Source organism: Telmatherina bonti (assembly GCF_933228915.1).
Source record: "Telmatherina bonti genome assembly, chromosome: 4".
NCBI classification, from domain to species: Eukaryota; Metazoa; Chordata; class Actinopteri; order Atheriniformes; family Telmatherinidae; genus Telmatherina; species Telmatherina bonti.
This window is the reverse complement of record NC_136622.1, coordinates 12,919,539-12,943,765: the sequence shown is the minus strand read 5'-3', so window position 1 is coordinate 12,943,765 and position 24,227 is coordinate 12,919,539. Positions and strand designations below refer to the sequence as shown.

The window sequence follows — 24,227 nt, the reverse complement described above, 5'->3', positions numbered from 1 at the left end:
ATCATCTTTATTCACCAGTCAGTGTTTTCTCAGGTTTACAGCCGGACGTTCCATGATTAAAAGCACACACACACACACACACACACACACACACACACACACACACACACACACACACACACACACACACACACAAAGAGAGATAAGAAAAGCTCAGGAGAGAATAAGTTAAGTGTCCTGATGAAGACCGTTCCATTCTTGAAGTATTTATAAAACTTTTATAAAACCAAAAATACTGGATCTCCTTTAAGCCCCAAAAAAACTCAGAAACGTCTACAGTGATGGTAGATTTGTTTAGCTTGTTTAGCTGTGTGTTTTGACAAAGACCCTTCTTAAATGTTTGCCTACCAGTGAAAAAAAAGTGCTTTTTGTCATTTGTCATTAATTAAACTTTTAATTTAATAACGCATCAAATATGGACAGACTGGAACCTACATGTTTAAAAAACTATCTAATTTTGATTGTAGTTACTTTATTAGTTAATTTATTTTGAAAATATTGAAAATCTTACATTCTCCACCTTTAAAGTCATTAAACATTGCATACGTTGTAATCATCGCTGCTGCTTTTACTATGGTTCTAAGTCTCATTTGACCACTTAAACTGTCTTAATGAGAAAATAATTTCATGTGACACTCAGCAGAGGAGTCACGTCACATTTTCAAACTTTGTCTCAGCCTAATACTACACAAGTTACTGAAACAAAAATAACACAAGTTACTGAAAGGCTACCAAAGAACACCAAGGACAGAAAAACGCTCTGCTTCTTAAATAAGCTAATTGTAAATACTGTAAATGAGCTCATAATTTAAAAAAAAAAAAAAAAAAAAAAAAAAAAAAAAAAGAACATTTTGTTCAATGTAGCTCTAAATATTCAAAATGTACAGTTCTCAGGAGACATATAGCCATACCCCATGGCTTGTATCCGATTTTTGGGCAGAAGTGAGACAAGCCATCTTTCAGTGGTGCGTTTGATCTTCCTGATCATCGATGTGTAACTCAACAGTAAACTCACTGTTGTCAAAAGAAATGCTAAAAAAAAAAAAAAAAAAAAAAGATCCAGAAGTTTTATGAATATAATAAAACTGTAATTGATCAAATTGATCCATTTGTTTATCCAATCCCTGACAGTCATTTGAACTATTTTGATATTTCCGTATTAATGTGTGCAGCTTTAAAACCCCTGATGCTTTTTTACCTGCTATGGTCTTTCCTGCAACTTTAAAACGTGTGTTAATGGAAGGTGCATGAATGAAAGCAATAATTCAGAGAACGAACAGGCAAGCAATCCATCTGTGATGGAATACTTGCATACCAGCAACCATTGTATTCAGTATTCTCTATAGGGAGGTGTATGTATATGTATCACAGCAGGCTGTGACTGGGGTAGCGGAGGGTAATAAATCACAGAGAAAATTAGCCGGCAGTAGACGTACACTCATCCATTCAATCTTACTGTCTGTGTCTGTTTGTGCATTATTTAGCCCCTCACCAAACACTGAAACATTGAACTTGCATCCTCAAATACACCTACTGTATGCATTGGTGCACATTGGGATTTTCACTAATCGACACACGGTGGCGTACACACACACACACACACCCATTCTCTCAAGCACATTCTGACAGAGTGCATGCAAGCTGTGGGGATCCCTACTGATTTGTTCATGGAAACTGAGACACACACACACACACACACACACACACACATCCTCCCCAGGGGTTTAGAAGCCCAACATGAAGCAGGCATATGGAGATTCTCCACATGATCTTCTTCCTAATCATGTGGAGCAGACGGAGACTGTAGAATCAGCAACAACCAGGAACCTGCTTTACATGATTTATTACACTGACACACATAGGCTTGTGTATACGTGTGTGTTTTACCTTTCCGCTGTATGTCCATGCATCTGGCACACTTTTGAACAGCGTGGTAATTTTTTTGGAATATTTGCAAACGGTGTGTGTGTGTGTGTGTGTGTGTGTGTGTGTGTGTGTGTGTTGACAGTTCACACAGCTCTCTAAGTTTGACAGAATTGAAGTTTGCTCATAATTGTCATATGCCATATGTGACACGCAGTCCCTGTGGAAATTTTCATGCATCACCTGGATATTTTTTCCCCAAGCCTCCACGGATTTTCTTTATGTTTGCTAATGTGGTTTGAAATCTGGTATTCAGGGATCTGCAATGTAAAAGTAATGTATAGCAATAGGTTTGTTCATGTCATCTGAACAGACTGATATAACAGGGAAAGTATTAAAGTTTAGAAGAAAAAAACGTGTCTTTATTCAGTAACTTGCACTGTAAAATTTGCACAGTAAAATTTACAGACTAAATGATACATTAACAGTTTGGCCACAGCTCAGACACTTAAATGACATCTCTGACATCTCTAAAATATATTTTATTAGAAGGGGTCGCAGGTGAAGGGAGGAGTTTATAGTAGTAGCTCATACCGCCTCCCTTAACGTAACACCTCATATTCTGTGTTAAGAAAATGGCAGGAATCCTTCCAATGTCTTTAGGTCTGGTTGACAGTAATTTTATCCAAGACAGATTGAAGGGATGGTAGTTTTTGTTCCTTCATGGCAGATTTAAGTTGTTTTTTTTTTGTTTGTTTTTTTTTTTAATCACAGATTTGCATCAAACAGTGACAGAGTCAAACCAGTTTGCCATCCCATAACTAATTAGACTTTCAATGGCAGAAGTGTATGAAGTCATCATAATCTTTACACTCACACCAAACAACCTGAGTCTGTGTAAAAGACTTTCAGCCACAATTAATCACAATTAATCAACATGAATGTTCCATCAGACAAAAGCTTGTTCATGTGAGTAATTTAAAATAAAAATAAACAGTGGTGTTAACTTTAACGTTACCCTGTAAGACGTTAGCATTTGTCAGATATTCAGTTTCTTTGCTAGCTAGCTAAGATCTGATCTGCCCCATTTGTAGGCAGGGAAATTAAACTCAAAAGAATCAAAGAAATACTACAAAGATCTGCTGCCATTACTTATTTAAACTCCACTTTTTAATAACATCGCATACATGGTGTTAATTCCCTCTTGTCCCTGGAGCTGACTCAGACGGCCCGATGACTAAAGACAACTCAGACTATCTGGATGAAAAAGAAAATCACGTCTCAATTCTTTGATCGTGAGGGTTGTATTTAGATATCTCACACAATCTCTTAGTATTTGATGTTCAAAAACAGATAACCACAAAGGAGTTTCATTGACTCAGTTGTTAAAATATGATTCTAAATATTAAGTACTAGAAATCATTACAAGGGTTAAAATTCTGAAAATCACATGACAAAGAGCCTGGATATGCATCAGGGGTCAGCACCACCCTAGTTTAGTCCTTGACATTCTTATGTTGTATTTTTGTATAAGTGCTGCTTTATTTTGACAAAATATGCAGATAGTGGTTGGATTTAAGAATTAGATATGTTTCTGGGCATTTCTTATGACAGTGTGAGAAATTGAGTTTTTTCTGTTGCATTATCTTTTCGTAGCCATCTGCAAACTGATAAGCTCAACAAAAATGTACAATATTGTTCAGTATTGTTGATTGTATTGAAGTAGTTATGATTCAAAAGTGGAAAAAAGCTTAATTTTTTTTTATTTTTTATATCAAACTGGGTTCATGCTCTGCTGCTCAAGTTCATGTTCTATGATCTCAATACTGGGAAATTGCTTATCTCATCCATTCATAGAGCTGTAATATCTGAATCTGTGTGAGTGTGTGCGCTTGTGGTGTATTTTTAACACACACTTGGGTATCCTTTAACATGACTAATTACATGCTGGTGACCTGCACATGGACGCGGACATATACGCGCACAGCTCCCAGTTTTTCTACCTCCACCCCCTTCGCTAGCCAGCTGCTCTGTTTTGTTAACATCGGCAGTTTTCAGCTCCTTAGACGCACAAGCATATATGCACACCGATGCACAGACACACACACACACACACACACACACACACACACACACACACACACACACACACATGCACACACAACAGCCATATCTATTCATACAATCCACAGAGACATGCAATCCATGGAGACAATTCATGTAGCGAGAGAATAAACGAGCACAGGAGCAGATAACGAATGAACCTGAGCCAGGCCGCTGTGTTACTGTAATGAGGCCAGGGACGGCTTTGTGCTCACCTTGTACTTTTTACATCTCCTCCTCTCCTCTCTCCTTTTTCTCCTCTTGTCACCTCCACTCCTTCACTCGTACTCTCTCGCTGCCACCCCCTTGTTATTCCACTCTCCCCTGTTTTCTCTTCAGGGTTAAACTCTACTTCTTGTTCATGTCTTCTCCTCTACCTCCTACGTTTACTCCTTGCTTTTCTATTCTCCTCTTGTCCCATACTGGATCACTTCGTCTCCCCTCTTGTCTCCCCTCTTTGACCCCCCGCTATGGCCCTTGTGTCCCTTCTGATCCCCTTTTCTTTCCTTGTCTTCTCACTTTCCTCCTCACATACTGTCCTCCAATCACATCACATGACTTTCTTCTGTGGCCTCATCTCCTCTCCTTTCCTCTCCTCCCTTTTCTTCTCCTCTCCTCTCCTCTTTTTTCTTTCCTCTCTTCCCCTGGGGGGCCCACACTATGAGTTGTCTCAGGTAGATTAATTACATGCAGTGACATGAAGGAGCTAGCCAAAGGCTTCGGTAATGAGTCTGATTATTCATCTCCAGCAGCTCTTGGCACTCTGGGGAGGGAAGTCGGGACAGCAGGCCAGCAGAGGGGGCCTCTCGGTAGGGGGAGTAAAACTTTTACCTACAGGGTTCTACCAATAGTGTGTTTGACACCACTTTAAGAGCAAAGCTGCATCGAAAGTCAACAGCATGCTGAAACACGGGCGCTGTGTACAGTAACTCAACAATGACACTTTACAACCAGATGCTGTCATTTGTGTAGGACAAAACCTTATCTGGTTAGTTACACCCATATGTGTTTATCAAGGATTAAGCTAAGATAGGGCCCAGAAACCTAAAGACCAGATCAATAGACTAGAAGAAAGCCAAACACACACACACGCAGACACACAAAGACGCACACAGTCGGCTGAGACACAAAAAAAATGCATATATATACACACATATGGGTGTAACTAACCAGATAAGGTTTATATATATATATATATATATATATATATATATATATATATATATATATATATATATATATATATATATATATATATTTACATACATACACACATACATACATACATACATACATACATACACACATACATACATACATACATACATATATATATATATATATATATATATATATATATATATATATTTATTTACATACATACATACATACATACATACATACATACATACATATATATATATATATATATATATATATATATATATATATATATATATATATATATATATATATATTTACATACATACACACATACATACATACATACATACATACATACATACATACATACATACATACATACATATATATATATATATATATATATATATATATATATATATATATATATATATATATATATATATATATATATATATGCAATTGCATTATATGGCATTGGTCAGTGTGGCAGCTGATCCGAAGTGCATAATGGTGCATATTGGTGCAGATGTTTTGTGGCTGTCTCTCTCCCCTCTTTTTGGAGATAAAAACCTGGAGCACATATTCACAGAGAAAATTTAATCAACAGTAGAGTTTTACGCTGAGCTCTTAATTCTTTGGTCTTTTTTTTAAAGACCAGTAAAACAGCCTTATAAAACCATGAGCAGCGAGGGCTTAGCCCTTTAAACTGGATGTTACATTTCAGAGGTCAGACTAATAATAATGGAATGACAAGATCATTTGTTAAATTATTAATGAGTCTACTTAAACTGATGCTTCATAGTTTTTTTTTTTCTTTTTTTTTCCAAAGTAAGTCCTACAAGTGCAGGAAGCGTGAGTCTGAGGGATTATAAGGTCAGTCAGTTTGTCTGCTGCTTTGTATCAGACCAAATTATCCCAGGCAATATAAGATGGATGTCCATGTATGGTAAAAAGTCTCATGTTTATCTTAGATTTTCTACTGTCTCATAGGAGCATTATTGCTCGTCTGCAGTAAAGTGTAAAAAGACATTTTCTTCATTGAACACACCATGGACTTTGTTCATTTGCTTGCTTTTCATGAGATAACGTTGTGTTCTAGTTAAACTGGGAAATTCTAATTTCCAAGTTCCCAGTAAGGACATTGAACATGAAGAACCTGGAAGTTATGAATTCAGATGAACCTCAAGCCCTTCAAAATCCAGATTTAGCCAGTCACACTCATATTTAATCGTACACATTTATATAATCTTATCAAGGTTCTACAGCGCTCCTGCTTCTTGCAGTTCCTCTTATCATACTATACATTTGCACTTTTTGTATACGAGGTCTTTTTTATTCTGCAATCACACACCACAGAGCGTATCAGGAGCAACTGGAGTTCAAAGTGCTGCGACGAAATTTCAGTGTGGTCGATTTAGTCATTCTTAGCTATGAGTTTCACCTTCAGATGTAACCGGACGGCAGCAAAAACATTCAGATATTCCAAAAGCCATCTAATAGATTGCAGTAAAATTTTTGGCTGTGTTGAAAGTCCTTTCAGGATGAATTAGTGATACATTTTCGAATTTTCTAATAGTCCTGCTCGGTTGTGTAAACACATCACCTTGTCCAGCACTTTTCTTTATGAGGAAATCATTTAAAAAAAAAAAAAAGATGATATTGCCTCTAGTCTCATCTGTTCTTTTCAGGAAAATATTCCCAACACGGCAAACCTTAGAATTTTGTTATCATCCAAAAACAGTTGAGACATCATCATGTAAATGTAGAAGCGCTAACTTTCTCGTGGTGCTTCACCAAACTCCAAGCATGATTGTACAATAACAGAAATAAACGAGAAATTTTAAGAAACTGCAGCCGTCTTACAAGATTTTTGTGATACTTGTAAAAGAAGAGTTTTTGCCATATGGTTTCAGCTCCTAACAATCCCTCCTCTCCTACCCCTCCCCTCCCCTCTACTGACTCTGCGCTCTTTTCTTTTCTTATTTTCTGGCCTTAGATGTTCTCACAGCCTCCCAGATTCTCTGGAGCCTCCCCCAGGAAGTGAGTTAGATAGTGGGTGATGCTGTGTGTGGCTGGGTGGCACAGTGTCACAGTGTGGTTTGTGTCAGCATTTTAAACCATGTGATGGTATGAATAAAGCATGATGTGGCGGGCAGGAGGGTGGGCAGAGGCTGACAGGAGAACAAGCTCAGCCAGTGTTTTGGTGACGGCGGACAAGTTGAAACCCTTAAAGTTTAATGGGAGACAGGCCACAGGAAGAATACAGTAGAGCTAGTATTGTGGGTGTGTGTACGGGGGTCCTGTGGTTTAACTGGGCGGCCGTGCACATGGCTTCGGCCTGTGGGATGTAATGGCGATGCTAATAAAGTCGACGGCCTACAACGCTGTAGTGGGAAGATACAAAGTCGCATTAACTTCTCTGTGGCAATGGGAGCTTTTCTTCTTTTAATTTTTTTCATTGTTTGTCTGTTTTTGTTTGTTTTTTGCTTTTTTGGAGTGTTTTAGCGTCATCTTTTGTTATGAAGCTATTGATTTCCCAGAATCCTGTGGTTACATTGGTCTGTATTCATCTCATCTTGTTAATGTCTCAACAGAGTTCCAGACTTCCCACAGTCCTTCTGTGGCCAATTACAATGCCTTCTTTTTCCTTTCCCCGACTTGTTTATGTTCTTCTTTTTGTCTTTACCTTGTTCCTTTATTTCGTGTGTTTCTCTGCGAGGCTCCCGGGTGAACTAAAACTGTGACTGGTCTGAAGCAACAACAGGCTTTCCTTTATTAAAAGCTCACCTGTTTTCTATATTGACAGCTAATCTTTTTCATCGAGGAAACACACAACTCCGTGCAGCTCATTATTTGTTTCCAATGGAAACAGAATCGGTAAGGCACATTGTAAACCACCACTATCGATGCTTCTGCCTTCAAAGTTGCAGGCATACGTTTATGGTGCTGCCAGGTCAGTTTGAACACAGGATGAGCTTATAGGAGAAATAATTAAAAAAAAAAAAAAAAGATGTTAGTGATGACAAAGCATCTATAAACATATGAGCTGCCATGAACTTTCATAATGATTAATCTTTATATACAAGTAATTAGCAGTGAGTCCGACAACCTAGTCGTTTTTCTTAGTGCATTTTGAAAGTTTTCTCTCTCAACATGTTTATACACATACACAGATTTGCTGTTATGTTGCATGACCCAGTTTCAGCCAATCAGTCAGACTCGCATTTGGTTCTGAAATGCTTTGGTGTCCAGAGGAGTTTGAGGTCTGTTGTGCATCCAGGTCATGTCGACATTGTTAAAACAATGCCGAATCATTAATTATGCACCGTTCTGACTGACAGTTGGTCTACTGTGGGTTGTGTTATCCGTTGTGTTTGACGCTGCACACCATGGCCAAACATCGCCATTTTGTGCTCATCCTTGGAAAGGACATTGTTCCAGACCTCTTGTGGTTTGTTCAGGTGCCACACTGTAAGTCTAAGCCAAGCTGCCATTTTTTACAGAGAGAAAGCGCTTTTTCCTGGCAACCCTGTACAACAGGACATGCTTGTTTAGTTGTTCTCTTTGTCTGATATGTAATTCTTGGCGTTACTGCAGTTGCTGTAAGTATTTAACTATTTGAGGTGAGAGTGACCTTTTTTTAAGATGTTCACTAGGACTGGGAAGACGTTTTCCACATATGAATGATGAAGGTGGTGATTATGATGATAGACTCTGACCTGTTTGGAACCGAGGTTTCCAGACCAGCTGACTTCCAAAATGTCTGCTATTGAGAGCTTCACGTTGTAGTTTAACCCTGAAGAATTAATCACTTGCATTTGATTATCAGAACCTGGCTGCTACTTACAACCGATGCAATGAGGGTGTTCCTCTTTTGTCTTCACTTCAGCAAAGAAAATATTGACATGGTCTAAATATTACTCATCATCTGAGGTTCTGGTTACCTGATTTCAGTTTGAGGATCAGTTGAGTTGTGTTGCGTAACACTTTTGAAAAGGTTTTGTATTTTGTCTTTCACTTTTGTGCATCAAAGCGGTTTTTGTGTCTGTGTACTGTGGTTCCTCGGTAAGACCAGATCACGGGCAGCACGGTGGTGTAGTGGTTACCACTGCAGCCTCACAGCAAGACAATCGCTAGCCCGATTGGGAGTTTCCACGTTCTCCCTGTGTACGTGTGGGTTCTCGTCATGGACTCCGGCCTCCTCCCACCCACAAGACGTGTGTTAGGTTAATTGCTATGGTTAACGGACCACTTATTGCAGGGAAATCGCTTTAGATGAGAGCATTTTTAGAGAAATCTTTGATCCAATATTTGAAGGGAGCACTGATTAACCTTTGTAATATGAATAATTTTATGTTCTCAAATGTTATAAGCATGAAAGTTTTGTAGTTTGACTTCCATCTCCTCCCAAAATGAATGTTTGCCTCATTTTCTGAAATCCAGCAAAAGCAAAAAAAAAAAAAAAATCCTTGCAGCAATGAAAGTTGTGTATTTTTATTTATTTATTTATTTATTTTATTTTTATTTTTTTAACAACTATCCACGGGAAACAGCAGCAGATCAACTTCAGAGTAAAGTGTGGAAAAGTTGAGGTTGCAGGTGCTCATGTGTGAGCGTGTGTGTGTGTGTGTGTGTCAGACCTCATTCCCCATACGGGACGGTCGAGGCCTGTCTCAAATCCAGTGTGTCAGTGAGCAAATTGGAAATGCCAATTTCACTTTGCTCCGCTCCGCATCTTATCTCTCCCCTGCCCTCATCCCACCACTTAGCTTATGTTTAAATGGATAAGGTCCTTTCACACATGTCAGTGTACAATTTCTGGCTCCCTTCACTTCTCTGACCATCTCAACACCTCTGCTTCCTTTTTCCTCTTCTTTCCGTCATCTCATCCTTCTACCTATTTTATTCTTGTCAACTGTCTTTTTTTTTCCCCCTGCTTCCATCCTACTCTCCCCCGTTTCCCCACCCCTGTTTCCATTCCTCAATGCCTATTCAACTGTAACCCATCTTCTCTGTGCGTATTGATGAAATATGCGGAGTTTGGTGGATTTGGATTTATGCGCTTCTGGGTTCATGCTGTGTTACTGTCTGCAGTGAACAACTCGGGGTAAATCACTATGCAAATGAAACCATATCTTCCACAATTCCCAATTTGCATTAAATCCATTGCAATCAACAGCTTCTCTCACACTACTTGTGTTTTTTTTTGTTTCTCCGTTGCAGTACGACTACGAGGGCGGTGATATCAGCGACCTGCCGGTTGACCTTTCTGTTGTGTGGAATGGGAACTTCGTCATCGACAACCCTTTCAACATTCAAGGTAAAAACATTTCCTTTTCTGTTTGTAATCTGTTTTCATGCCACACATCGGCCAAACGCATGGGCCTTGCTGCTTGTTTATCTGCCTGCAAAGCAACACCACCATGTGCATTTTTTTTCCCTTCATAAGAACTCTGTAATTTCATTTTTGACAGCCATCAGAGCGAAAGGTGAAAGTGTACTATTTGTTTACAAAAAACACTATTCTTGTCTCAGAAATGAAAGAGGGCTAGGGGAGTGATTGATGGATGGTGATGATAACAAACAAACATCCAACACAGAAATTAATAGGGATGGATGTTAGACAGGAAGATAAACAAATAGGGAATGCAATAGGAAGAAGAGAAAGGAAGAGCGATGGGTGGATGACAGGTTGATAAATGCACTATGTTATGGAGGGAGGTAGATGTGAATAAAGGGATTGATAAAGAAAAACAGAAAGCGACATAGAGGGATGGTATTTATTATTTTTAATCGCTATTTGTGCATGAAGTGGAAAACAATTACCAATTCTAAATTCTTCATCAAGTGTAATGTATTGGGTGGTGGAGGCTAATGATTTTAGACGTCCCATTACACAAGATAATGCAAGTCTTGCTCTCAAGTGTGTCATACAGTCTCTTGCTCCGAATGCATGGAGTCCGATTAACTAACCATTTCTAATCTGTTATCTGCTACTGTTTTCTTCTTTTTTTAGCATGTGAAGAAAATATATATGTGTAATAATGGCTCCAGCAATGACACGTCAGAAAAGTTTTGCTAACTTAGCACAATATTTAGCTAATTTTTACACCACTTTCGTTGGCATTATTTTAAAAAGTTACAAATCTAAGGAGTTTTTGTGTGGTTGGAGACTTTTGGATACTGACTTAGAGCGTGTATCATTACTTTTTTCAGTGAGGTGTGGGTGTTGTGGAGGCCCCTCCCCCATACAAAAGTGCTAACTGGGGCCTTGCTCCTCATGCAGCAGCAACAGCAGTAGCAGTAGCATCACCCAGCTGCATTCAGAGCAGCTATGAGCACTCTGAAAATGAAATGTGCAAACATGCAACCTGCCTTAACGTCATGCAATGCAACTTTATTCATAACATACTTTAAAAACATCAAAGTAAATATATATAAAGTATATATATATATATATATATATATATATATATATATATATATATATATATATATATATATGTAAATGCTTTTTCCCAGACATTTGGAAGGCTGAAACCTATCGGTTAATATAAATTAATTTAATAACATATAAATATTCTCTGACGGTGTGTTCAGACCAAACACGTTTTGAGTGTCAAGAGCGGCAGGTTTCCATGTAAAGTCTATGTGGAGGCGCGGCAAGGCGGCTTTTTCACGCCGCATTTTGGGCTTCGTTGTTCCACATCAAAAGCCAGAGATGGGCAAAGCTGAACTTTGGCCGCTTAAGGGGGGGGGGGGCAGCTCCTGGAGGTGAACCCAGACACGGGGCTGAGATGCCATTACTCCGTGCAATATTTAGGATAACCATTCCTTGCTTAAAAAGCTGAATGTTACTGATTTGGCAACGTGGCAGGATACGTTGCCTAGCAACACTTTGTTTGGAGGGGCAGCGGCTCTCTGCTGAGTGCGGCTCTTGTTACATTAACAGTGACTATTACTGCCCTACGACAACGTTCTCTAGCTTTATTTATTAAATAAAACCATACCATCTCTCTACTGAATCCGACATCATTCAGACTGACCGGAAGGAAAGCTCCGCCTTTCCCCCTCTCTTTTTCGCTGCGTTTGCCACTCGCTCCAGACAAGCGGCAGGAACGGCAGGAGCGTTTTGGGCATCGGACACAAAAGTGGCAGTTTAGTGACCAGCGTCGAGCGTTCAACGTTTTGAGCATTTTTGACGCTCAAAACGCGTTTGGTCTGAACACACCGTAAATGTAAAAAAGTGAAACAAACAACAGACAACAAAAACCAACAATTGCCATGACATGATGAGACAAGACAAGACAATAGACATGACAAACCCAACAAATTAACAGGATAAACTGAATAAGAAAAGAAATTATTACAAAAATAAACTTAAAAAAAACAAAAAAGTGTGTGGGGGAGAGAGTGCATGTGTGTGTTATTGTTTATATCTAACACGTAGGTGCTGTGGTTGAGTTGATTTTAAAGGTGTTAATTTTAATTTCAAAATTATAAAAAGTGCCTTATTATTTTAGGTCTTTATGTTGTGAAAAATATAGTGCTGTTAGAATAATCAATTATTATGAATTTTGTCTGTAAAAATAACTTTTGAACATCATGAAAGCATTCTTCAACATTGGGGTTGACAGAATCACACATTATAATAGTGTGATCAATGTTCTTGTTATATTAACATACTTGGAAAATCTGCCTCCTAAGCAACCTCATTATTTTTAATTAATCATTTAAATACTAAAATTTATTCAAATTTGAGGAATGTCAAATAAAGTGACCATATAAAATTATCTTAACTATAACTATTGACTGGACAGCTTCTGAGTAGCAGACATTGTTAGCATTCAAGTTTTACAAGATCGAGCAAACATTAAATTGAATTTAAAAAAAAAAAGAAAAAAAAAGACAATAATACAACACACTAGTGCAGGGGTGTCCAGCTCCAGTTCTCGAGGGCCACAATCCTGCAGGTTTTTCATGCTCCCCTTCTCCACCACACCTGACCCACATGAATCAGTCATGATGCTGAACCTCATAGGCTGTTAGATCCATTCAATGTATGCCAAGTGTTTTGGAACAGGGACACATCAAAACCCTGCAGGACAGCTGTCCTTGAGGACATGTGTGTTTCATGTGGTGGTTCAGGTTGAATCATCATATAAAGAGAATAACTTTTAAATCACTTCTCAGTCTATTTATATCTCCCAACTTATGAGTGTCTGTGTGTGATTTGTATGAGGTTGCAGGTCAAATAGATGTAGATGGCGCACTCATAAGTAGGATCTTTTATCTTTTCAGGATAACTACTCTTAACTCAACAGTGGAACAACCTAACCAGAAAATGTGACTACAATGACACTTAACAGTAAAAAGTCAATACATGAATTAAAGTGAAGCGGTGCTCAGCCTTGTCCACTGCACAGCTATGCTAACGCCCAAGTTTGCATGTTCTGTTACTGCAGTCTCTGAAAGACAATCTAGTCCTCTGTCAGCTTTTATTGTTGATGAACTAGTTTGGAAAAAGGCAGAAAACAATTGTATTCTTTTATGTCCAAAGTTAAGCTGGTGCTGCGTAGGAAAAAGCCAGTCCAGCCCTTGTGCACAACTCTGCATTGCCTTGCGGTATATCAGTGCAGAGCTAACGTGACTGCTAGCTGACAGTTGGCAGTTAGCTGTTAGCTTGTTGGTGGTGTTTGTTTGGCTTACAGAACATCTCATGTAGGCTTTCATTTTGACACGGTGTTGAAGAGATTTTGCAGGTGGGTGATGTCTCACAGCTTAGTCATGAAAACAGCAGACAAACATCCCACAGAAGGAGCTGATTGTATTATAGGTGCTTTCATGTGAAATCATCTGCATTTCATTCAACTTGTAGTCAAACCTCAACTAAGACATTCAACCAGAGTACACGCAACTGGAAATAAATTCCTAACTGAATGATGTTGGATGCTACAAAAATATACTTTACATGCTGATTTTTATGTGATGATTGTAGTTTTATTTGAGCAAAGTAACAATCTGGAAATGCTTTACAGCTTAAGTCGGCTCAGATTTGTAGCGGGCTTTATCAAGTCGTATTTTATTTTACAAGGTCTCATTAGTGCTCAGCATTAAATATACATATGTAAATGAAGGGAGCTGTCATCTGCACTTATTTTGTGTGTATTTCAGTCAGTTTGCTGTGAATTTGTTGATGCATAATTGTAACTAGCAAATGGAGCAATTTCACCAGAAATCATGACACTGTTGCACAGTATAAAGCTGTGTTCCAGTGAAAGACAGTGGTGTAGTCCAGGGTATACGTGGGTATACGGAGTATATTTTACAATTACAAACAATCCCTACACATGTAGCTACGTCGCCCAGAAGCTCAGCTCGGGTTACCGATGCTACACTGGTGCAGTTAACCATCAGTTGTATTAACTTTAGCTTGAACATAGACATAATGAAGATATATGTATATAAGTCTTTGAGCCTGTCTCTCACCAGCTCTATGTGCCAGTATTGGTTTAATAATTTCATAACTCTTCCTCCCTGAAAGCGAAGAGCAGAAATTAGGTGACAATCAGCAAATTTACTGATGGATATTTGGGGTGAACTAAACAGAGTAGTCCTAAATGTCACTTTTTATGAAACAATGTTTTTCTGGGCTATTTTTCTTTCTTTTTTTTTTTTTTTTGTTTTGTTTTTTAAACAATATATACGAAGTATACCCACTTCTCGAGGGACCACTACACCAATGGTGAAAGGGTCAAAGTAGGACAAATGCTGCCTTTTATGTTTCTTTCTGTGATCGTGTGGTATCATGATCTCCTCCACAGTCTGCTATTGTATGCTGCTTTGACAAATGATGTTGGTATGAGAATGTAAACGCTGAACTTCGTCCTGCAGCTAATAACCATGCCAACATAAACCACACACACACACATCACTGCTCATATGTGTGGTTTACACCAACATAAACCACACATATGAGCAGTGATGTCGGATCATGTTTGAACTGGACGTAGTTTTTTTACGTACATAGACTGAGGGCAAATGAGCCCTTAGCCTGTCCATTCTGCTCTGTAGTTACCAGTCTTTACATGAAAAACTGGTATTTTGTGTTAGCACAGTGGTGTTGCAATATTTAAAAGAAATAATTTAATCCTTTGACTGGGTAATATTGAAGTATAACCTCCAGAGTATCAACACACCTTTCCCTATCAACGGGAAATCCCATTTGGTTTTAGTTAGACCAGTTACTCACTGTGATTATTAAGTAAAAATTAATCTAAAGAACCTGGCTTATAAAAGCTCAAGGACCATTTTTTGTTGCTGCAGTCTGTAGTAAAACTTTTTTTAGGCAGCAAATTAAACTTATTAACTTAGTAACTAGTATGATTTACATAAACATCCCAGTCTTTAGCAGGCTCTGTGCATTATATCCCTGCTCAAGGCTCTTTCTGTTTAAAAAAAACATATTTCTGTCTTAATCCCTAAATGTGTTTGGGACTGAAATGGAACAGAGACGGCATGACTGAGAGGGTTACACACCCCTTATTAATACCTCCAAATCCCCAAATTTCCTCACGGCACAAACCTAAAATTTTCTAAACAAACAGTTTCAAGTTGTGAGGAAATTGTCAATTGGGGGCAAACTATTAGCATTTTAACATGCTATGTTAAATTTGACCCAAACTTTTCTTTTTACTGGTCCCGATGATCAAATTGCTTGCGATTGCAGAGCTGTTAAAGATCTAAAATCCAATGGTTTTAGATGACTTATGTGTTTGTATGAGGACAGTTGTGAAAACTGTTAACCTAAGTTTGTTTCTGTGAATATAAAGTGATGATTGAGGTGGTAAGGCTTGGTAGGGTCAGGTTAGGAATCGGGTTATGGTTAGGTCTAGGGTTGGGGTTAGGCTTTCAGTGACGATAAATAAATCCTGGTTAAACGGCATAGGACCGCTTTGTGTTACTGGACAGTCTTGCCGTGGATACAAACCAGACCTGTGTGTTAACTTGTTGAGTCTGTTTCAGTTGACTTTGAGGAAGCAGAATTCGCAGCTTGACCTTCTAGGTGTCTCACAATTAATGCAGGCAGCATCTTGTGCCAGCTGTGTGTTCTTTGGAACAAGTCAGAAGCATATGGCACAAGTTTCGGGTTTAATTGGGAAAGAACAATCCCATCAACACCCCGTGGAGTCTCTTTTTCTTCTTCTTTTGCTAGACTCTATTGCATTCATTGTGATGATATAAATTCAATGTAATGCTAAGTGTTAAAAGGTCTAATTCGCCATAAAAACATGCATTATGAAAGTGTCCTCACTCTTACAAATCTCATAAAGACACTTGCCTCCTTTTCTCCTCCCTTTTCTCTCTATCCTCTATTAATCCCTCCTTATTTCATCCCTGCCCTTTTCTTCCCGAGTCGGAGCCGTGTTATCCGTCTGAAGCAGAGCCGCTCGGCGCTGGCCCAGCTTTGCTCTGGTGTAAAGTGGAGATGTTAATGTTAATTAAATCATTCCTTTGGTTCAGATTAATTAGCGTCGTGCTACTTTTAAGCTGAGCCATAGCTAATCAGATTAGGCCGAGCAGAGGGCCGAGGTAGGCAGATGGAAACGAAAGAAGCTCGCTTTGAAGTCCGGCCGCCGTCTGCCTGCCAGAGAAGTAGGAGGAAGGAGGAGATACGTCCATGTGCGTGTGTGTGTGGTTTTTTTTTTTCTTTTTTTTTTTCTGTTTTTCTACTTCACCTCTCTTCAGATCTCTTTAACTCGTGTGACAGTAAACAAACCTTCCTGCAGGTGTTGGCAACGTCGCCTCAGCTGAGATAATTATGATGCTGATTAACAGATGACAAAACAAATAAGATAAAAACCTAAGCTTTTACTGTTGCTTCTTGCTTTCTCCTCTGTTTGCTTTTTTTCTCTTCTTCATCTCCATCTCTGCCGTTTCCAGGTCTGTTCTTCTGATTTTCTCTTGCCCTCTCTCACGTTTTCTGCCTCTGCTTTTCTCTCAGCCTCTCGGGGCCGCATCATCTTCAAATTCATAACAATCCTTGTTGCTGTTTTGTTAACAAGCTCAGCTGAAATTCACGCTCCCCCTCCTCCCTGCTTCCTTTCATCTCCTGCTCCTTCAGCCTCTCAGGTGTTTGAGGTTTAATTTATTTAATTATCTATTTATTTATTTATTTTTTTTTTTTTTTTACTTTTAATGACTTTTTCCACTCGGCAGAGTTGTGGGAACGGTTTTTACACAACAAATTTTAAATTCCCTACTGGCGTTCAAAGACATTACCTGTTGAATTAATTTTCTGATATTCCTCTAGGTGACTTTTTCTCTCCCCCCCCCCTTCTCCGTCTATTTATCAGTGGAAACAGAATATTCTTCTCACCAGAGCCTCGAATTGGTAATAATCACCCGATGAAGGTTTTAGGTGTTGGCTGGACGATTAAGTTGTGCTGCTCTGTTTTTCTTTCAGGCTGAAAGGCAAATACAATCCTGATTACTTTTTTTTTCCTTTACCAGTTTAACTTTATTTCAAATGAACAAGTTTAAGTGTTAAATGTTTTCTTATCAATAAATTCTAACCCAACCTTTTCTGAAAATATATTCCATGAAATGTCAAAATACTTGGAATATTTCAAACTTGGAATATTTTTTATTTTAATCCTACAGTATTTTGCTAAAAATCTTGAGCTAATTTTCATTTTTTTTGTGCTTGCCAGGAAAATGAGAATGTTTTTGTTGTTTTTTTTTTTAATGTGCAAACTTTAATGTGATTCCACACAATAAGTCAAAAACTAACTAAAAGGATTTAAGATCCCCTTTTGCTATAATCATATTTATTCCTAAACACAGTCTGAACCTTCAAATACTTTTCTTTTCTTTTGTAATTCAAAAGGAATAGTACTCCAGACTTGAAGTACTTCCCAAGGCTCCTTTTAGGGTGTTGGCTACATTTTGTCCAGTCCAGTCGAGATAATCCTAGAAGACCTTGTGTAGCTCTAGAGAGGATTCGTAACTTTATAAAAACTGTTTCCAATGATTTCCACTTCAGGTTTTGTGTTATTGGCTTAATTCAGCCTGTTATCCCTGTTTTTCGTCCTTAATAATAGTATTTGACAATCATCATTTCAGTAGCCTCAACTCAACAGCAAAAAACACAAACATATACTGCAACTTTCTGCAGCTCTTCAGGTGCTTACTGGCATTGTTTTTAATACACTCTTGCTGAAAGGTGTAAAAAAGTACATGGCATTTTTGCACGATTGCACAACAGAGCTAATTTAGCAGTGTAATAATCCTGAGGTGAACAAAGAGCAGGTTTTGCATCCACACTGTTCTTTCATCAGACTCCAACAAGCAAATTCTTCTCCAAGGTTGACTTCTGTCTTTCTTCTGGAGCGATCCCTTTCCAGCTTTCCACCTTCTTACTTTGTTCAGTCATGACAAACTTTCATTCAAAGTGGAGGAAAACGTAGCACAGAGCCTTTGTGTTGATAAGAAAGACAACCGTAAAGCAGAGTACTCCAGGTCACATGATCCCATGAGTTACTGATCTGCTACTGCAACTTTACCGTGTCTGGTTTCTGAGGAGGGCAGCCCCTTCGGAGTACCAACACATGTCAAGTACTGTTAACCTCAGAAATCATCCATTATTACTCACATTATATTAAAGTTTTGGTCAAAAGTTACTCGGATGAAACTACTTCTTTTGTTCTGTACTTTTCTCGTCTTCTCAATTTTTAAGGACAATCCTCATGATAAAAAAAAACAAAAAAAACAAACCTTTTTGGAATCACATTTTATGCATGTTTGTCAAACTGTCCTTTTTTTTTTTTGTAAATACAAATATAGAAAGGAGAACATGTAGGAGAAAGTACCTTATGAAATCTCTGTTTAGTCTTAGTGCAATACTTGTTTATCCCTTGAGTTAAGGACCTTTTATATGATTCCATTATTTACATTGAATTGTTGCATATTTAATGGTTTAGTAAACAGAACACATTCCTCTGAACGTTGTCGGTTACAAGGGTAGAGTAAGTTTTTCAAGGGTTTCATGCAGTTTGCGTAGATGATGTCTCTAACTCCTAAATTAGTGCCTCTAAAGTTGACTTCCTGGAAAAAGCTTCTAATACATTTCCCATCTTGCAACATCATCTGACTGATTTGTGCATTTGTCCAGCTGGAATTTAAGGCTAAATTGCTAGCATAGTTTAAGGCGTATTCTGTAATTTTTTGACTACAAAACTCCACGTCCTGGACTTATTCGATAACACATTGACATCTATCATGTGCATTACAAGAGCTGCGACTACACAGCAGCATCCCAAGGCTCACAAACCACACTATACAGCTTGGGACAAGACATGACGTTTCATTTTGCGTTAAATAAGAAACTGGCTGTGTTGAACACGCAACGTTGCTAATTCGGCAAAAAAACAAAACAAAACAAGAAGAATAAAAGTGAGAAAAGGACAGAACAAGAGTTATTGTAAAATCGTCTTTTGCTGGCTGGTGTGAGCTAGCAGGTCAGGTAGGATGCAAGATGGATGCCGATTTAGCCGTCAATAGGGGGGAAAATGGCAAGAGTTCTGTAGTGCGTCTTTAAGTCTGTCTCATTTGATGCATCTCTAAAAATACTATCATTTCAATTGACAAGTAGTTAATATGTTATAAACAGCTGTTGTTGACTCTCACAAACACATAAAAAAGCTTATTCGGTGGAACAGTTGCATGAGCACAGGTCCAATTTATCTCCTCTTTGTGTCTTTGAAACAGCCCACCTGTACAAGTGCAGGGCACTACGGGACAGCTGCGGGATGTGCCTGAAAGCTGACCCCAGGTTTGAATGTGGCTGGTGCGTCCAAGAAAAGAAATGCTCCCTCAGGCAAGAGTGTACTGGAGGAGGAAATTCCCACCTGCCACTGCAGCTGGCTGAAGGTGGAGGGTGGATGCATGCCACATCTGGAAACAGCCGTTGCACCCACCCTAAGATCACGAAGGTAAGTGAGTGTGGGTGTTTGCATATGTTTCTTATGGCTGCTTGCATGGAAAGATGAAGCCAACCACTGTGACTTGACAGGCTTTGCGTTGATAGCTGTCTGTGAGTGTGCATCTGAGAGCATCTATTTCAGATATTTTTTCTTCTCTCTGTGCAGAAACTGGTTAACAATTGTCGCATTTTACCAAAAAAAAAAAACTGAATGATTATGTTATATCTTTACAGGGTCTTTAGAAATGTGTTTGCTTTGTTGTTCAGATATGCTGTCCTTTAAATCCCGACCATTTGCTGCAAGGAATATAAAACAAACTCACTCGTCACCTTCTAAACGTTTAGCGTTAAAGTGAAACACTTTGCAGTTAGATGCACAGGCGGCTTTGTTTCGTTCCACGTGTGCAGCCTCCTCTCTAAAACAGCAGGGACACTGGAAGATGTAAATAAAAGAATAGTTGAATGATTTTCTCATCTCATCAGCTATAGAAAAAAGAAGCAAGAGATTTTACACCGATGGAAAAAAATACGAGCTTGTTTTGTATTTGATAGCAGAAACATCACAAAAAGTTGTCAAACGGACATGTTTACCACTGCAAGGCATGTTTTCTTTCTGGAAAGTGATGCCAAGTTGGTGGCGGTTTGAGACTGGAGTGCTGTCCCATTCATAAGTCTCTGGTCTTTCTTATACTTGGAGTTTCGATGTGCAAAATGTTTTCATTGGGTAAAATATCATGAAAAGCAGATAGATTTTTCTACGTCAGACTCATAGATCTATAATTGATGCAATGAGGTCTTTATCACTGTCTTGCTAAAAATGTAGGCGTTCCCTGTAAGAGACATCTGAATGGGAACCTTTCAGCAGCATGTCTTTTCAGATGTAAAGTTTTTCACTTCCATGAGCACTAAAACATATAATATTCATGTTAAAGTCCATAAGAAAACAATATAATCCATTTTAGTCATAGTTTAGTATTACTTGGAATCTAAAGAGACCTCTGGCTGTAAAGCTTTAACAGGCCGTAATCCTGTTTTGAGATTTTCACAAGCTATACTTCAGTTAATATTTCAATTCCTGATTGTTTCTTTTTCAGTATGCTTGACTTTAATTCATTTTGCTTATCAAATGCAGTTTCTTGGCAGAATTATTGGTACTTTAAAAAGAAAGTAGACAAGCTCATATACAACCCAGTTAGACACAGTCCAATTCAATCAAGTTAGCTGTAACCCACTTATTTCTAACTTCTTATCATCTCATAAAAAGTTGCTTAGCAAAGGAAACCAACAGATCATATTGTACATTCACTTCAATTAATTTCTGCTACTTTAATTCTTTTCATTGTGTTTTCATTTCTTTCCACTTTCAGATGTAAAAATGTGGACACAGTTTACATGAGTAATGTCTTAAAAGCAACTAACTTGATACTTTAAATCAAGAACTTGCTCCATTTTAAATAAATGCAATTAAACCGATACTATGAACATATTGAAAGATACAATTTAAACCATAATAGAAAAAGCAGTTTAAATATTTAAATTTAAATTTACTCAATTTTGCATATCCCCTGGGAGGTTGCAGTTCGTAACTTTAGATTTATAACATGTAATTTAAAGTCAAAATATCTTATCTAATCTTTTCGCTTGATGTAAATGTATGCATTTTGTATTTGCACTGCCTTGCAGTATAAAGGAAGGTCAGATCACCACAGTGTTGAAGAGAAGAGAATCAATCCCAACATCCAAAGTCGACATCCACAATTTCTTCTGTTTAAAACTGTCTCCAGTCACACTGTTGTAAAATCACCTGCAATGAGAAGCAGCTCGGTTTCTTTGAACATCACATCATGGACCCATCAACCAGTGAACCCGACTGTAGCGTCACCTGTGGAGATCCAAGGCTTGTAAATCTCGATAGGCCGTTGCATCAGCTCTCTTTGTTGAAGTCCCCATGGTCACAAAAGCCCTACGTGCCCTGAACCGAGAATGAAAGCTGCTCTATTTTAATGCGCTGCTATTAAAACACTCACATGTTGGGACCTTGTGCCTGCCCTTGGCACAGATTACACACAGTTACATCAAACTCTTACTCTAGAGAAAGCAGCACAAAAAACAAAAAAGGATTATTCTTTTTTTTTTTTTTTTTGTCTTTCAGGTAAATTTCTGTATGCTATTTATGGATCTCATATTATTCATCTGCATTTTTCCTTTATTTCTTTATTATCTTCCAATGAGATATATTAATACTTTCCTTAATCCAGATTATGGCTTTGTGCCCTTTCAAACTACAGATGTGGTGTAGTTTCTCTACAGCATGGGTGTCCAAAGTCTGTCCTTGAGGACCACTCTCCTGCAGGTTTTTTATGTATCTCGTTTCCACACACTTGGCTTACGTTGAATAAATCTAGCAACCTATGAAGTTCTGAATAATGACTGATTCATTTGAGTCAGGTGTGTTGGAGCATGGATACATGGAAAACCTGCAGGATTGTGGCCCTTGAAGACCGGAGCGGAACACCTCTGCTATACAGTGTCCATCCTGAATCTGTACATCTCTTGAAATGCTTCAGCACCCCCTTAATTTCAGATTGCTGAGCAAATTAAAGGTTGAACATAAATTGCCCAGCCAGACAGTGAGGGGGCCAAGTGTCTCAGTAAGGCTATGCTGGGCATCATTTGAGTCTACTTACCAAAGAAATGAACTTAATGTAGCTACAATTAGCCTGTCTGTATAGCCCACGTTTGTTTGGACTGTTGGTTGAGTATGTACCCAGAATAAAAGTTATGCATTCACAAGCTGCAATTTCCAGATGACCATTTGGGGCAAGTGCAACCAGATGTCAGATATCCTTAAGTCATGGTGCTGCTCCTTTTTCTGTTTACATCCAGCAAAACCATTAGTCCTGTGGTCTGAGTTCTCTAGGTTGCCCCCTCAACATAAATCCGAAGCCACTGTGTGTTGTAAAGAGATGATAAGTTGAAGCATTACACCTGTGACACATTCGGGGTTGAATTGGCTCAGGTGGTACGGCTAGGCTGGCAGTTTAAATCCTGGTCCCCTACGTTGCAGCCCCGACAGAGAAACAAATGTTCTCTGAAGGTCGGTGCAAAGCCAGAAAAATGCAGAGGGTTGTGTCAGGACGGGCTGGAAACGTGTCAAAAACACACCGAGTGAATGGGGCTTCCACACAGCTTGGTGGTTGGAACCCGATGATTTGCTGTGGCGACCCCTACAGGGGGAAAAGCCAAAGGGACTGAGTGCCAAAGGTGAATAATTGCAACAAGCACCAGGCCATGTCTCCAGAAAGAGAACTTAAACCACTTTCCTTGGCAGCGTGAACACTAAGTCAATTCAAAGTTTATAAGAAAATCGCATCTGAACAATATTGTACTATAACTAACGATATTATACGATGTTGTACGATGTCGTACGATGTCGTACGGAGCAGGTGAGTTTTTAGATTGTGTTATTCAGACTAGTTAAGTTTTTAGCCTCTACTATTTTCTGGCCACGTAGACAATGTTCTAACTTTTAGCAGCTGCTATTCTTATATGCCCCCGTATGTTAGTGGTTACCCCTCAGGTTGAGCATGATGTTATAAAGTAGGAACACACACACTCAAAGTGTGCAGTGGCTCAAAATCAGACCAATGGGAAACAATTGCTCTAATGACGCCTGATTTGATGTAACTCCAACAGAATGTGGCTAGGGCTGCAGTATTAACTCGAAAGGCCACATCACCACAAAGTAAGGCCTCAGTCCTTAACCTCCAGCAGTTTGCTGGTCAGTGCTGTTGAAGAGAAACGTCCAAACAAAGGAAAGAAAATATCAAAGATGATTAGATGGCTTGGTTTTATTTTCCAACAATGTTTGATGAAATGTCAACATAACAAATTAAAAAAAAAAAAAAAAAGTGGAATTCTTCCTCTGCGGCTGGAAAAAACAACGGGAATGGTGAGATAAATTAACAAGATGTGATTCCATTGCAAGTGTGTGAGAAGTTCTGATACGACCAATGCTATCCTGGTTAAATCCGCCTCAACGATTACTGAAAATGACATCAGGCTGCTCATATGGATCAGTACCAGAACCTGTGCACTTATAGGCAGTGTT

The 24,227-nt window shown here is 38.7% G+C and overlaps 1 protein-coding gene across 1 annotated transcript in view; it reads left to right on the top strand.

Moving 5' to 3' along the window:
- Positions 1–24,227, top strand: part of LOC306755432 (plexin-A1-like) — a gene marked incomplete at both ends in the record, with an annotated part of 239,478 nt that overhangs the window by 137,171 nt on the left and 78,080 nt on the right. The window contains 2 exons of the mRNA XM_079239811.1: positions 10,357–10,453; positions 19,903–20,126. Of these exons, the coding sequence (XP_079095937.1) occupies positions 10,357–10,453; positions 19,903–20,126 (321 nt within the window). The remainder of the gene's footprint in view (positions 1–10,356; positions 10,454–19,902; positions 20,127–24,227) is intronic.